We start from the raw sequence: 17,155 nt of genomic DNA on the forward strand, positions 1-17,155 counted from the left end.
ACTGGGCACTGAAATTCTTTGGACAAAGCAGAGCAACCTGGCATAACATGACATACAAGTACACAGAACATATGTTACACCTATGACAAGCGAACATAATATAATAAACCTCCTAAATATACAAAATAATAAACAATGCAGTATACTAAACCTATAATACACATCCTATACTAACCTTAACCTATACTAACCCAGAGACAAGTATGGTACAATTAGTGCAATATTGTATACTTGTCTCTTCCTTTACTCTAGTTCTAGCTGTAACAACCCAGATTATCTGGCTTTTTCTAATCAGTGAATATTGTTGAATTATCTGGATACATTATCAAACATCAACTTCAAACATGAGTTATGCCAATGCACACAATATTTTACAAAGACTGATGATACATACAAACATATAACATACAAAATATGTATTTTTAAAGATTGCTTTAGATCTAATATTGTATCTGTTACAATTAATTCATTTTTCATATCGATTTCCACAAATGAAGGCTCAGTTAAGCTCAAGGTAATTAACCATGTATTAATATGAAATACGTCTTTAAACAGTACTAGTTTACAGACCAATAGAAACACAGCATGTGATTTTGGCCAATCACTGAAAAGGAACTAAGGCCAACAACATAGCGTAGCCCCAATGGCTGCGATACACAGCGAAAGCAGCATGTCAGGGAGGCGTGGTTTCTGGCATGGTTATTTAATGTAGGTGGGCCTTGGATACAAACTGGAGATATTATAGCCAATGGTTCTCGGCCTCACAAACAAGTAGCCAATAGTTGCACTAGTCTTGGCTTGTTGGGATCCATGATATGGAAACTGGGTCCATTGTGGCACCGAAAGCGATTTGTCAAAGGCAGGCAAAAGTGGTGTTCACACCAACATGGCGGAAAAGTCTACCAGTTGCATACTACCCCCACCACTTTAGCGATACATATGGCAAACTTGACAACTGATACCACCAATAGAAATTAATATACCATTTTGGGTAACCAATCATAGCATCTAGTTTTTTTTAATGAAAAGTATAGTAGAGCAGAGAACACCACCGACGGAATCAACAACACACGTAGCTAGATAGCCAGGCATCTAGTTCATAAACTATTGCTGACGATAATTTTTTGTATAAACACCGTTTTCCACTGGCTTTCCAGCTCGTGACTACCACAATCAACGCGTTATCAACCAGTCAACGACGTTTGCAAGAAAGCTGTACCAGCATAATTTATAACATCGTCAAGCTAGTGTAACAATCATTCGCTGGTTCAATTGTTGATAGAAACAATTTTTTAACGTTGGACAAATAAGATTGCGTACAACGAAAATCTAAATATTTTTTATTGGTAACTTTGAAGCTGAAATTATTTGTATCTAACGTGGCTGGCAAGTTGTTGATTTTATGTTGTTGGCTGCACGTCGTTGACACCCCCTGGTTTTTGTACGTTACCAGCTAAGTTTAGTTTAGCTAGCGTTCGCTGTTTTCTTGAAGGTGACAATCAGTAGGACATAGTTTTTTAGAACACCCCGTACTTTTGGTGCTTTTTATCTTGTCATCAAACCTTGAGTGAAATTCTACTTTTTTGCTACTAGTCAAAGTCACTATTTGTTGGCAGCCTACACCAAGAAACGTTAGCCTAATAGCTATCTATCAACGAGTGTCAGCGCGAGCCTTATCGTCAGAATTTTTGACCAACGTTAGCTCTCTAACTAGCTAATAATTTACCCACTGTAACCAGTAAATAAACTAACTAACGTCAATCCTGCACATTTATCGGTGAAGTATTAAAATATATACTTTGCAGTGCAGCTATTACTGGTATCGACAAGCATTGTTGCACAGAGAAGGCTAACCAAGCTCTAGCTGACTACGTCCGATTATTGCACACATACATTTTGACCCAGGATTGTGATTTTATTGGTGTTATTGTTGAACATGGCGGCTATCGAAATGGTGCAGATGTTGATTGAAGCAGCCGAGTACCTTGATCGCAGGGAAAGAGGTATGATATCATATGGTGCATTGTTGCTCTTGTCATTTTGAAGATGACGAAAGCATTATTTACGCCAGGATTCTTATGCTTTTGCATGGTCAGTTTTCCTCAGATATAGGTTGACTATTTGTGGCATGTTATTTACATATTTTTGATTGTGTCTACTCCGAATTTACCCTCTAGAATCAGTCGCTAGCGTTAGTGGTCAGAGAATTACTTCTGATGGTTGTCCAGGCATTGCTGAATACACAGCTTTCCAAGTCACGGGATTTATTATGAAAAACAATGTACGGGGATTCAATGTGTGCGGTTTTGCTGCAATGAAAAACTAGGATGTTTCGAATAAGAAATATGTGAATAGGTTTATTTAATTCAAGCGCGAGTGCTTGGGATTGAAGATGCAATAAACAGGTCCAGCTCTCCCCTCCCCACCCAGTGTTGTGGCTCGAAAACGGGGTTTACTCGAGTTCAGATGACATCATTTTTGGCCAAACATATTTAAGATGATATTAAACAATTCGTATAAAACAGAAACAGTCATTCATTCTGCATATTGATTATGCCGTTAATCGCCCGATACTGTAACAAACATCCCCCATTTCTAAAGCTAACGTTGTTACTTTTGTTTAATGCGTTTCATCTATTTTCATTTGGTTGACTAATTGTTGAAGAATCTCTCGTGTGTCTCAACGATTTATTTGTTTGCTTGCAGAAGCTGAACATGGCTATGCTTCCATGTTACCGTTCACCAGCAGCAAAGAACGGGACAGTCTAAAGCGGAAAAACAAAAGCAAGAAAAATTTTAGTAGCAGGTATGTAAAGCTGACCCAGTTTTCCCTATTATTCCCCTGGCTGACCTTGTTTATTGTTACACATTAACACAATGTATACTACTCCTCCTCTTCCACTACATGGTCTTATCACATGTAGACAGATATTGACAAATACTGTTTTTGCCAGTATTGGAATTATGCAATTGGAGGATCAATGATGTGTCAGTTTGTGTAAATGGTCATGCAGTGTTGAACAGCAGAAGTATTCAGCGATGTGACTTCTGCAAGTGGCTGCAACCCAACCAGACTGCCAGCACGCTGGACTTGTGCAGGGCAGAAGTGCGTGCCGTTGGCCCGATTACCTGACACCTAGTTGTGAAGCTAGCCACCTAGCTAATCTGTGTCAGGATGTCTTTGTGGCAGCTAGCTGAATAGAGTTTAAGTAGCGGTCAAGTGTGTGTGTGCGTGTGTGTGTGTGTGTATGTATCTATAGATAGTACACACACACATCCACCTAAGCCTGCTTTGTAATTGGAACCTGATGTTATTCAAATATTTAGTTTGGTCTCCCAAGGACATCTAGTTCTCAGATTTGCTTATGGAAGGCATGCAGTAGACTAATGAATGCTTTGGTCCATTGCTTGCGATACATGGAATGCAAAAAAGGACTCTTTCTGAGTTCAGATGAAATTACATTTCTTATGAAGAATGACTTTTGTTATGTAAGTAGACTAATGGCTTCAGATGCATTTTGGTAAATAAAAAAAGGTGTGCATATCAGGCCCAAGGAATAGTTCATCTGCACCCACTTTGTCTGCCTGGAGATTGTAATGAAGGCAATGCCCTGTGTTAGAGGCCAGTGGTGCACTGTTGCTAGGCATTTTGTTGTTCAGTCATATTTTTGCTTGGTGTTTTTTTTTTTGCAGCAGCAGCAGCACCTCAAATCCCTTCCTTGAGATGGCTGATCTATAAAGCTATTACACTTGAACTTAATGGCATTGCAGCCACATAAGCAATTAATTAGACGGTTCACCATTCTAGCTCAGTTGATTAGAAGTGGTATGGTCATGTCCAGCCCTATACTCCACTGGCTTCCCCATTGACTCAACTGGTACTGTTTATCAGGGAGCCTTGCCTTTTAGCTTTTCAGGATTCCTAATCTTGGGGAGATGTAGGACAACAAGCCCATTCCCAGTCAGTGGAGCAGCATTAGGATAGTAGCTAGTGGAACATATCTCCACCCAGACCTCCAGCTCCTATCCGTGTTCCCCATGGCATATGTGTATGTGTGGGGGAAGGGAGTCGATGGGTTTCTGGTTTGTCAGTGGCAGTGAATGTGGCTCCCCTTCCCCCTCTCTCTCTCTCTCTCTCTCTATCTCTCTCTCTCTCTGTCTCTCTCTCTCTCTCTCTCTCTCTCTCTCTCTCTCTCTCTCTCTCTCTCTCTCTCTCTCTCTCTGTCTCTGTCTCTGTCTCTGTCTCTGTCTCTGTCTCTGTCTCTGTCTCTGTCTCTGTCTCTGTCTCTCTCTCTCTCTCTCTCTCTCTCTCTCTCTCTCTCTCTCTCTCTCCTCCTGTTCTGCTCTCAGTCTTGTCAGGGGCTCCAGTTCCTCCATTACATAGATGGATTCCTCCCCCACTTCTCTCCACCCTCTCACACGTCTCCTCCCCCACCTCTCTCCACCCTCTCACACGTCTCCTCCCCCACCTCTCTCCACCCTCTCACACGTCTCCTCCCCCACCTCTCTCCGCCCTCTCACACGTCTCCTCCCCCACCTCTCTCCACCCTCTCCCACTTCTCTCTCTCACAAACGTACTGCATGCCACTATAGTATGGCTCACGATATGACCCCATTCAGTAAAGGAACCAGTATACGCACATGTTAGTCCTGCAACCAGAGAGCCTCATCTCACATGGCCTTTCTTTCCTTTAATTGGTTTCAAATCAACTGTTATTTAGCTGTAGGCATAGCAGCGGTGCAGTTGTCCCCTCTAGTAAACAGGATGGAAGAAAACCCACAGCTGTTATGAAAATGTTACGCACTGCCATAGGCACCGCGTTGTCAAGAACTAGTTGGGCTTTAATGCTCACAAGTCATCATTAGCATGGCAGCATAGTAAGTCTTGATGGCTTATCAAATGGCTTTGCACAGTGTGTGTGTGTGTGTGTTTCCAGTCCCTATGGACAGCAGGTCCAGGTGGAGGGGGGCCCTGTCCCGGACAGTAATATGGACGGCAGAGTGTTATGTCATTACTGGCTTCAAGCCCATAGGAATGCACTTGGCTGGAGATACAGTTTAAAGGCCTGAGATGTACTCCTCCCCCCCCCTCCTACCATTTGACCTGTCCTCTTGGGAAAATGGGTTACACCAGTCGCCGCTCTCTCCATTTCTAATTATGTCTGTGGTAGTCTGTGTTACGCAGCCACGGCGATGCAGTGCTGTCTAGGTCTGCTGCTAGCTTAGCTTAGATGATACTAGACATTCAGTCTTAGCGATTCGTTGTTGTTAGACAGGGAACAGGGCTGGATGGGGAGAGCTCGTTTGATTCCCTGGAGCGTTTCCCAGGCTGGCTATGAGATGACAGCAGTAAGACGGAACAGGAGTATTTTGAGAGGTCGTGCTGGGGGCTAGCGATGTCAGGTGGTGGTGGGAGGGGCGGGAGGGGGAGGGGGAGGGGGGGGTACAGTCATCTCACACAGCCAGGGCTCACGGTTCACCATTACCCTCTCAATTCATTTCAGACTGGTCTGCAGATTATTTTGGACATTACCTCCTTTTTTTTGCCCTGTGTGTCTATGAGCTCCCACTGGGGACGTAGGATTCAGTCTACACTGGGTGGTCACCAGACGAGGGCCTGCTTCATACTTTCTGTCGACCAACTATCTTTGGTCTGTCTGTCACACTCCCTCCCGTCTCTTTCTATTTACACACCCTCTCTCAGCTTCCAAAAACCACCCTGTTTTCTCCCTCCCTCCTTCCTTCCTTCCTTCCTTCCCTCTCTCCCTCCCTCCCTCCCTCCCTCCCTCCCTCCCTCCCTCCCTCCCTCCCTCCCTCCCTCCCTCCCTCCCTCCCTCCCTCCCTCCCTCCCTCTTTCCAGCGCTGCATGCCAGTGTCCCTGACCCCCGCATGGTAGCCAGTGTTGCAGGGCCTGCTGCCCAGGGCGTGTTCCTGCCATGGTGGAGAAGGGTCCTTTCTGTTTCTAGTTACCGTTGCTAAGTTTACTCCCTTGGCTGCCGTTGTCGTGCAGTCTCTGTGTGTGTGTGTCTGTGTGTGTGTAACATTGTGTGTGCAGCTCCAATCCTCTAAAACCTCCCTTCACATAAACAGCCTTAGATTTCCGAGTACGCCTGTCATTTTCATTTCTGGAGAATATAATTTGTTGTTGTTGCTGCGCTTCCTGGTGGTTTATGAGCTCCGGCACAGGCCCGTCTCTCTCCCTCCTGTGCGCTGTGGCCCCCTCCTGCAGCTAGACACACAGGGAGCCACCTCCACATGGACGAGCCTCTAATCCCTGCCTCTTGTCTGTCTGCAGGTCTACGCACAACGAAATGGAGAAGAACAGGTGAGTTGCTGCTCTTTCTGTCCGCCGCGTCCGCCCCCTCCTGTCTGGTCTACCAGGGCACTCATAAAGAGACCCCTCGAGCCCCCTCGTCCTCCCACACAGCCTGAGTAATGAGCCGCTAACGAGCTGGGACGGAGCAGGGTACACTACTCTGCTCCACGGTCCGCTAGCTTCCGATGCTAACGGTGCTAGCGCGCTCCCTCCGCAGGGAGACGGCAGGGTCACTAGCACTTCAGCTCCAGTGAATCCTTCACGGTAGCCAGGCAGACTGAATAATGCATGCTCTTAGGCCCAGGCCACAGCACCGCAGGTGGATGTGGGCCTCTTTGGAACACACTCTGAGCTGGCCTGTCCTAGATATACCGATAATGACGTTATGTCTGCATTGATGTGTTGCGTCTAAAGCTCGAGCACCACGACAGAAATAGAGGGACTGATGGCGCCCTGATGCCGTTGATTCACTTGACTGAGAAGACGGTCACGCTCGATCTCTGTCGAATGGGAAAAGTGTGTGTGTTCTTGTTTGTGTCTGTTTGTCTTGTGTGTGTGTGTGTGTGTGTGGTTATGGATGGGTGGACTGGGAACTCAAACAGTGGAGGCTCTATTTAATCTCCTTGTAAACACTTAGTTTGCCGCGGCAGATCCCTGCTTTGCAGCAGACCCAGCCAGAGCACACTGAGGCCCTCGCTGTAGCTTCAGCTCCTCAGGGCTCAGCCTCACCTGGGCTCAGCCTCACCAGGGCTCAGCCTCTCCTGGGCTCAGCCTCACCTGGGCTCAGCCTCACCTGGGCTCAGTCTCTCCTGGGCTCAGCCTCACCTGGGCTCAGCCTCTCCTGGGCTCAGCCTCACCTGGGCTCAGCCTCTCCTGGGCTCAGTCTCTCCTGGGCTCAGCCTCACCTGGGCTCAGCCTCTCCTGGGCTCAGCCCCACCTGGGCTCAGCCTCACCTGGGCTCAGCCTCACCTGGGCTCAGCCTCTCCTGGGCTCAGTCTCTCCTGGGCTCAGTCTCACCTGGGCTCAGCCCCACCTGGGCTCAGCCTCACCTGGGCTCAGCCTCACCTGGGCTCAGCCTCACCTGGGCTCAGCCTCCACCATCCCAGCTATGCGGCCAGGGTTGGGCAACGTGACCCGACACCACACCCTGGAACTCACCCCAGGGGCCAGGGCCATGACCCTGGGGTCAAGGGTTGGTGTGCTAGGAGGGTCTTATGGGTAGAGCTGTTTGTTTATGTTCAAAAAGACACGGTAGGGAATAGATTTCGGACAAAACTCACAGACACACACATGCAAGGCACATAGAGTGGAGTTGCCTGGATGAACGCGCTACCGAGTTAGCTCCTCGCCCCTCCTCGCCCGGTGCTCGTCGGCCTCTCTGACATGCCCGAGACGCGTCTCCATGACACCCGCAGAGCTGCAGCTGAGTTGACATTGTTTAACCAACACAAGCCTGGTCCCTGTCTGGCTGCTGACGCCTGGCTCATAAACATGACACCTCCTCGTCCTCCTCCTCTGGTGTTATGTAACTCCTCTGTCTCCTGCACTTTGGGCCCCAGTCTGTCCCAGGGATCAGCTGAGAGTCGGCACCTAGACCCGCTCCACTGTTTGGTGTCAACTTTGTGTGTGTGTCAAATCTCAGACGGGGGAGAAGGGCAGCTGCCCACAGATAAACGAGTCCCTCCTCTCCTACAGACATTTGAATAGCTTCCGTCCTCCAGACCAGATATTGTGCAGAGTGGAAACAAAGTGAATATCACTTCCGTTTATGTTCTGTCCACTTGTTGCATGGTTGTTTATAACTGAAGTGTACTCCATACGTGCTGCTGTAAGAGGAACAGACACACACAGACACACACTGTGGTTGCAGCCTGTGTGCATGCACGGAGCACTCTGGATATGGTAGTGTGTTGTGTAACAGGTCATGTGTTAGCAACTCCCACCACACCCCAGCAGCTGCCAAGCCTGTCACACCAACACTCTCTCACGCACACACACACACACACACACACACACACACACACACACACACACACAAACAGACAAAAAGGGACATGTAGAGTGGGTGATCCCAGCCGTGTCTGATCATTTGAACAGTTTACATAATCTGTCGTCTACATTAAGTTATTCTCAAGCAGACGTACTGGATGAAGTGACGAGTCTTTCTCTCTCTCTCTCTCTCTCTCTCTCTCTCTCTCTCTGTCTCTCTGTCTCTCTCTCTCTCTCTCTCTCTGCAGGCGGGCAAACCTACGGCTGTGCTTAGAGCGCTTGAAATCCCTTGTTCCCTTGGGACCAGACACCAGTAGACACACCACCCTCAGTCTGCTGATGAAGGCTAAGGAGCACATCAAGGTGTGTGTGTGTTTAACGTCTCTGTCTCCGCGTGCGACACCGGCAGCGACGCGTTTGCACAGGTTCCCTGACGGCCCCCCGTGGCCGTTCCTAAGCACTCGGACAAAGGAAAGCCGAGTTCTGCACGTTAGGGTCGGACGGTGCCACCCAGAGGGCCGTGACCTGGATGTGCTGTGGCATCACCTTGTCACGGAGAGGAGGTGGAGGGGCCACCATCTTAGCCCTGCAGACCAACAACCACACACACAGTGTAACCTGTGTGTGTGTGTGTGTGTGTGTAGAGGCTGGAGGAGAGCGAGCGGAGGGCCCAGCACGCCCTGGAGCAGCTTCAGAGGGAACAGAGGCACCTGCAGCGCCGGCTGGAGCAGCTGGGAGTGGAGCGCACACGCATGGACAGCACCGGCTCCACGCACTCCGACAAGTCCGACTCCGACCAGGGTGAGGGTTCACACGCGCGCGCTCGTGCATGCACTGTCTCTTTAAGTTGAGTGGGTTTCATACCAATGTTGTCATTTACATAGACTGCTATGTAGGAATGGTTTGTTTGGTGCAGTGTGGTGTGTATTCATCACAGTAGTAGATTTACATTTAGTCATTTAGCAGACGCTCTTATCCAGGCGACTTACAGTAAGTACAGGGACATTCCCCCAAGGCAAGTAGGGTGAAGTGCCTTGCCCAAGGACACAACATCATTTGGCACGAGCTGGCAATCTTCAGATTACTAGCCCGCTTCCCTAACCGCTCAGCCACCTAACTCCCGTAGTCATGTGTGTGTGTCACCTACCACAGAGGACCTGGATGTGGACGTGGAGGGGACCGACTACCTGCTGGGGGACCTGGAGTGGAGCACCAGCGGCGTGAGTGACTCTGACGAGCGCGGCAGCCTGCGCAGCAGCTGCAGTGACGAGGGCTACTCCAGCGCCAGCCTGCGCCGCCTGCAGGACACTCAGGAGAAGGCTGGGCTGGCCTGCAGCCTATAGGAGCACAGCCTTGTACCCCCAAACCCCTCCTCCCCTACCCCCCACCTCCCAACACCCTTGTCTAGCTCTTCCCTCGCCCTCCCACCCTCCTCAAGTCTCTGCCAATCAGACCTCACTCCCAACCCCCATCTCCTCCTCTCTCCCTCCTCCTCTCTCCGTCCCTCGATCTGACCAATCCCGAGGCGCCTCAAGCTGCCCGCGTGCCGCCTCTTGTCCCGCCCCCTCTGCTCCCCCCCCCCCCCCCCCCCCCCCCCCCCGGCAACACCACCGAGACATTCGCTCACGCCCATCCCGCCCTCCGCCAGCCAATCAGGGGGGGGGGGGGGGGGGGGGGATCAGTTTCGAGGCTCCCGAACGCTCCGCTCCAATCGGGTGTGCGGGGATCGACTAAAAAAGAAAAATGCACTCGGCCCCCGTCAGTGTCCACCAGCCCCCCCCTGGCGTCCGCAGCCAGAGAATGTGCTCGCCCGTCACCCCGCCCCCCCCACTGCCTGTTTTTGTATGCTTCTTCAGGAGCCAATGGAAAGCTGTTCTGAGATTGAGCCCTCCCAGTCGCCATGCGTCCAATGAGAGCGATTCCTTCCAAAGGTGGTGGCACAGCCACGGGGGGGGGGGGTGACCCACCTGACCATCGTGAGCATGGTATTTTGCACTTAGAACAGAGGAAGGGTGGTCTCGGTGAGACGCTGGGTCAAACTCATGCCCCAAAGGCCCTGCAGCTATAGTAGTAATGTAATATCAGGTGATTGTTGTCTAGTAAGCCTTTAAAAGTGAGTTGTCTGTCTGCACTACCCCCTCCCCATCCTCCCCACGGGGAGTTCTAGAACACTAGCCGCGGCCGTGATGTCATCCTCTTGTTGTCGTGGACGGCAGAAGCACGTGCACTCATCACCCAGGTTTTCGCAGAAGGACTGTTTGTGAATCCCCATACGTGGCATTTGTGACAAGCATTTGTCATCTGTTGGTTTTGGTTTTGTTTGACATACCCTGTGGTTCATGCCTGCCATTTCAGAAGGACTACAAGGAAGAAGGAAAAGGAGAGAAGAAAAAAAAAAAAAATTATATGTGCAGCATGAGATTTAAATGGTGGGGAGGGTGAGGGAGGGAGGGTGTTTGGGGGGGGGGGGGGGGGGGGTTAACGTTGTCTTACTCTCTCTGATGACGGTGGCGTTGTTGTGCATCTAGTAAAATGTATGCGTGTGTGACACTGCTAGTCACGGTCGCTAGTAACAAGTCAGGAGAGAGACCGGAGAAGCGAGACAGGTCTGTATTTACTGAAGCCCGGAGAGACTCTCAACACATTCCATGCTCGATTCGTAGGTTGGAACGACATCAAGGCGGCCATAAATTCCGCCCCCCCCCCCCCCCCCCCCCCCCCCCCTCATTCATGAGAGCAGTATCAGAACCTACATTGATGTGTGTCAGGTTACCCACGGCAACCACAGAGTGGGCTTTAGCTCTCACGGGGGTCAAACTACGTGAGAAAGGTCAACCGTCGTACAGAAGTACAGATACTCTCCATTGCCTTGCCTACATAGATATTTATTATTTCAGCAGATTTTTGTCATGTCGGTGTAAATAGTTTGAAGAGAGATCTTTATGTATATCGAAAACAGGGAAATAAAAGTATTTATTAGATTTAAATATACTAAATATATAGATGGATTATATATATATATATAAATATATAATAAGTTAAATATTTTATTGTTTGTGTTGTGAGGTTTTCTATGTGTAGTTTGTTTGCACAGCATAGTAATCCCTAGCTCTCTTTTAGAAACCGTCTTTCGTGCCTCTGGGCTGTTGTGTCGAATTTACCGCACGGTGCTCCTAGAACTGAAACGTTTTATTTGTGGTGGGTATACTTTTGCCTAATTGATAAAAGCATCATTTCCTTCTCAACAGGGAAATGACGAAACCGAACAAAAAAAAAAATATATATATATATATATATATAAAAGAAATATGACAAAATTGTGGATAAAAAGTATAAAAATGCAAAGAGTTGTGGTGTGTCGGTGCTTTGGCGGTGCTGTCACGGTGAGAAGTTGCAGAGTTGGTTCACACATCTCGTGCCTAGGAGCTTTAGCCAAACAAAATGTCTCCTCCACCACTCAAGAGACTCAACGCCAACATTATGGAGAACAGAATGGTTGGTGCTACAAGTAGCCTTCCTGCTGTCTCCAGAGAGAGAGAGAGGGGGGGGAGGGCTTAGCTGTTGGTTTCAGTGAATGTACAGTTAGTAGTCTGTAACTTTCAACTCCCTTTCTGCACTGTAGCAGCATGGCTGCCAAAGGAAACTCAAACCTGTGTCACGCAACAAGCTCCAGGTTAGAATGTGAGGATGACGCACCCTCCGAAAAAAAAAAAAAAAAAATCACTAAATAGGAGTAGAATTGTTTCTTCTAAATTTTGTTTGTGTGGAATGCAGCACGCGTGTCATTTTGATTCCTGTCCCAATAGAGAGAAACAATGCAGCCAGATGACTGTTGAAGGGGGATATGCTCCCAAGACTCGGGGGTCAAAATGACAGAGGACCGTCGGTGTGTCTGTTCCGTCACTGTCTTCAGAGAGACATTTTAAAGGTCATGGACGATGGGGTAGGGTCGGGGGGATGTTGTAAACAAGAAATACTAATGGAAAAAAGGAATGTTTTTATTTGTTTTAAAGGTGCAAAACCCGAGGCCCCATATTTCAGTAGCCTCGCGTTAGAGCCAAGCATTAATGTCTGTCTACGGGAGAGATCGTTCTTCCTGCTCCATCCATGGCCTGTCCTCTGTGTCTTCCACACCCTCTCTCTCTCTGTGTCTCTCTCTCTCTGTGTCTCTGTCTCTCTCTCTCTGTGTCTCTCTCTCCGTCTCTCTCTGTCTGTCTCTCTCTGTCTGACTGCTATTTTGTATCATATTCACCCCTCCACAAGCTGTGCAGGCTACCATGGTGCATAGGGGCAAAATCAGCCGTTGTGTGGCCGCACACACACGGCGTCTTCACCGCTCACTCAGATGTGAAACATTCTGTCGAGATCCTGGTGCTTTCAGCACCTGCCCTGAGAGCAGGTGTGGGTTCTTAAAAGAACAAGACAGCGCTGGGGTTATGTGTGTTCCAGCGTGTAAGCTATGGATGTGGTCCCCCTTTGGGGGTCCTTTGTTTCAATGTGTATATCTGGGCTATGTTTGTACAAAGTGGCTGACAGCCTTAACACAGACAAATGTATGAAATCCATCGCATATTATATATATATATTGATGTATATAATATATGACATATAGACATGTATTAAAAAGGTCATTCCTTGTCATTGTGACTTGTGTGTTGCGGTCGCGCAGCACCCACTCATCACACAACAATAAAATCCACTGTCATACACGTGCATTGTTGCAGACTGCCTTTCACAGACACGAGAAGGGTCGGCATCTGTCGAACAAGAAAAATAAATGGACATTTTGTACACTTACTTTTTAGAATTGGGAGAATTTGGACTGACTTGAAACAAAATCACTTAAAATGCGGAACAGTCATTTATATTTGTCAGTGACATGAAAGAAATAAAACATTTGAAACCCATGTTTACCTACCCTGCTGGTCCGTGTCTCTGTGTGATAGATGCTTCGAGCGGCTTCATTGCCACTTTACAACGATCTCTTAACATGGAAAGACATGCAGTGAGAGAGCAACAGGGCGTCTTTCTGGGGAAAGACCAGTCAACATGGCTGAAGATTAACAATAAAACGGACGTTCATTGGAGGCACACGTCCAGGGAGGTCCCTCTAGGTCTTTCCTTCATCCTCGGTTAACAGACCGTGAGCGGACTAATCACTGGTTATGGCCAGCTCACAATGCGTGTGTCCATTAACCCTACAGGACGGAAGAGGGGGATGGGCTCCATGGGCTGGTCCTTACAACATTCCCACCCCAAAGCGGAGCAGGCCGAGAGATGTGGAGGTTCTAGCATGTCGTTTTTTTTTTTTTATGTCTCCTGGTACAATTCCACCAGGCCTTTGAGTATCCCCCCCCCCACACACACACACACACCCTCCAATGCTTCTCTCTTTCTCTCTGGGCAGCGTTGTTCAATTGAAGATGGGGGGGAAACGTGCCAAACTAAGCCTGGCGCTCCTCAGTCTCTGGAGGTGCTCGGCGAGTCTCACTTCAGCCGTTCACCGCCGCAGAGCTCTCATCACAAAAACATTGTGCTCAGCCGACGCCAAAACTGCTTCTTCATTCTGACCGCCCATTGTCTTCAGACTGTTTTCCCTGATAGGTATTTCTGGTGCGCTTTAAGGGATTGATTTATTTCGAGAGAGGTGGGAGGGGGTTCAGGGAAACCCTCTCAAGCACGCTCGGTACAATAGCCAGGAGAGGAAAGTCTCTCCAGCCCAGAAATGCTTAGGCTCTGGGGCTCTGGGTGATTTATGCATCAGCCCGTGACCCTCTTGACCTTTCCCATGGCCTTACTACCTGCTTCGTGACCCTTATCTCCCTCTGTGTTTGTGTTTTTGTAGTTGGATTCAGGGGTGACTGGGGGGGCTGAGATTTGATGAAGCACAGTTTACATGGGATGGGAGTTGTGACTTTGTTATTCTGCCTAACCCTTCACGAAGACACTCACACACACACACACACACACTTACTCAAACACACACACACACACTCTTATCAAACACATACTCTATATATCTCAAATATACATACACAACTTCAGAGTCTCATAAAACACGCAACAGTAAAAAACACTCAAGGATGATGACTTGAGGTGGCTCCCGGGGTTTTTATTGTCCCCTAATCTGTGTAGCTGACCTTGGACATCTACTGCAATGCAGATTTTATTGAACTGTCTACTGTGACATCTTATCTGATGGGGAGTGGATGTGTGTATACATTTGTGTCAGTGTCTTTGACCCTGCACCACCCATCCTGGCTGTCAGATTAGGCAAATCCAACAATTTATCCCAGCCCTGCAAACCCATCTCCGTGTGACCTTAGCCGGGTATACGTCTGCCTGGACAAGCCGTAGTGTGATCACACGCACACACACAGTGACACCATGGCCTAAGGAGAAATACACGAGGCAGGGTTTTTGTTCTATGTGTGTGAGCGGCCAGTCAAGAGGCTTTCCATGCTCTCTAGAAACATCCTTAGTCCTGTCAGATCAGAAAGGACATGCCATCATACGCATACAGCCGCCCTGTAAAGAGCTTAGTAGTGCATCAATGCTGAGCCAAGATATCTGTCCTAATGGCTTCTCTCCTCTGGAAAGGCATTGTATTTATCATCATTTCAAATCTCTCTTACCCCCCCGTTGTTGGATTCAACTGTTCCTGATCCCGAAGCCTAAACATGGACAGATGTCAAAGCCCGTAAGCCTTCTACCTGTAACAAACAACAACACAATATTGACAACAGTATGTGGTAGAACGGTATGGTGTTCCTGGAAGAGCTGGGGCCCTAGGGGGATTCGACATGAATCGAAGGATCTTTTTGACTGACAGTTGGAGATCTTGATCACTGTCTTCCGCAGCTGAGAGCCAAGATGGCGGCCAGAACATGGCTGTGTGTGTGTTTGTGTGTGTGTGTGTGTGTGTGTTGACAGATGGAGCAGGTCAACTGCCAGCTCTCAGGGGAAGGGAGTGAAGAGTGCACATCAGACAAGATCAGTCCATCCAAGACTGAAGAGATGACAAACACACTGCGGCCAATGATGCACAATATACGTCAGAAGCTGTGTGTGTTTGTGTGTGTGTGGGTGTGTGTGTGTGTGAGGACCACCTGGCAAATCAAAGCACATGGGAACTGGAGTTTCTGTAAAGAGGAGCTGGCTGAAAGCCCATATAGCCTATGTTTTACTGTGGAGGCAAAAAGCCTACTTTGAGTTTCTACAAAAGAACTATATGAAAAACAATGACATGTCCTAACTAAAATGGTTCTGCATTTAATCAATTCCGACAATTTTAGCATTTGCATTTCATACCTTCTATATAGCGTCACACAGAAACGGGCACAATATCAAATTGATATTCACCTCTTCTCCAGCACAACAATGCATCCAATCTGCTCGGTTTGTTCCCTGCAGACCATGTGCTGATAATGGTTATCTCTTCTGGTACCTGTTCGTTCCTGTTGAGTCACTGCCATCCTCTCTCTCAATAAGGCCTTTAGCCGCAGATCATTAAACTCAAACACAGTCGAAATGCTGGCTCAGGTGAATCGCTTGAGACTCTGTGTCTGTGCGTTTGATGAATGGGTATACTGAAAAGAAATGTATTGGCAAACATATACACAAGTCTATCAGTGAAGGATTTTCCAGGTTGTCGGTGTAAATAAGTTTGAAGCGCTTGACGATGGCGTTCATTAGGATATAGGCTACATCTGAGCCTTAACACTTCAGAGCTAAATCCTGCAGACAGAACAGCAAGGGTAAGGGGAAGCTTATCTCTGTGGTGGATCAGGGACTTCATGTAGGCGAGTTGTCCCGTTGCTTGCTTGTTTTTGTTTTCTCTTTCTCTCTGCCCCGCCCTCTGCCTTTTTAGCACTCGCTTTCTTGACTTGCCGAGCATTATTGATCCCCCTACGCCCTCTAGTGGATGATCTTGGACATGCAAAACAACCTTCTCCCCTGAGGAAATCCATTTACAATGTCTGGAATGATTTACAGTAACAAATGTCTGAGTCTGGACTGCTTCAAACTTGAATGATCAGGGATGAGAATACTTATGGAGACTCACAACTCACTTCCCTTGACAAAAGTTTGCATTATTATTGTGTAATGAGCAAAGGCTATCTATACATTAATGTCATTGTTAAATGTTGTGAAATGAGTGTTAGTAACATGTTACATAAGCTTACCTAATTTGATGAACTGGTCGTTTGGTCAAGTCACCCAGTTTCAACTGGCCACAAAACCAACAAACAAACAACACATTTGATACAACTAGCTATTTGTCTCGAAATCCAAATGCTTGCACTGATTTCTAGCGTTGATTGAACCTAGAAAACCTGCAGTCACCTGACACTCTCCCTAGCGCGTGGGTGTTGTATCCTTTGCAGGGGCGTGGTCGCTCTCCCGGAGCGCATTCAGGACCAAGACCAGCGGCAGACTGTCTCCACGCGGTAACCTTCCCCGGCCGGTGTGGTCCTCACAGCTACATATGCCAACCAACGAAAGTACCAGTAGACTAGGAGGCAGTATAATGATGCTGTACAATACATTTGGTAGAGTTAAATTGGCATAAACATGACCTGGCTTGGAAACAAGTACCAAACATTTAGTTTTGCATTTAGATTATGAGGCTGTAAATGAGGCAAGTCACACGTCGACCAGTGTGTCTCATCCCGTATTCCGATAATGCGGTGTCTGGGCGTGAGGGCTCTGCAGTATCATCTCACCAGGAACGCTCGCTGGCGCACACATCTACATACATCGATCTCGTGCCATTCTGCTGGGACAGCAAAGAAAAACTGCAATGACAGTGTTTAGTCCGCTAACATTACATGGCATAAAAAGTACATC

At 48.1% G+C, this 17,155-nt stretch overlaps 1 protein-coding gene across 1 annotated transcript; it reads left to right on the forward strand.

Annotated features, from left to right (window-relative positions):
• The first annotated feature begins 1,042 nt into the window (after window positions 1–1,042).
• mxd1 (MAX dimerization protein 1) lies at window positions 1,043–9,899 on the forward strand. Its single transcript, XM_047015998.1, has 6 exons — window positions 1,043–2,003; window positions 2,707–2,806; window positions 6,296–6,325; window positions 8,554–8,668; window positions 8,950–9,106; window positions 9,458–9,899. Exons 1-6 carry the CDS (start codon window positions 1,937–1,939, stop codon window positions 9,646–9,648), a joined length of 660 nt encoding a protein of 219 aa, XP_046871954.1. The 5' UTR covers window positions 1,043–1,936; the 3' UTR covers window positions 9,649–9,899.
• The last annotated feature ends 7,256 nt before the right edge of the window (window positions 9,900–17,155 follow it).

This window comes from Hypomesus transpacificus, unplaced genomic scaffold (assembly GCF_021917145.1).
Source record: "Hypomesus transpacificus isolate Combined female unplaced genomic scaffold, fHypTra1 scaffold_31, whole genome shotgun sequence".
Taxonomy (NCBI): Eukaryota; Metazoa; Chordata; class Actinopteri; order Osmeriformes; family Osmeridae; genus Hypomesus; species Hypomesus transpacificus.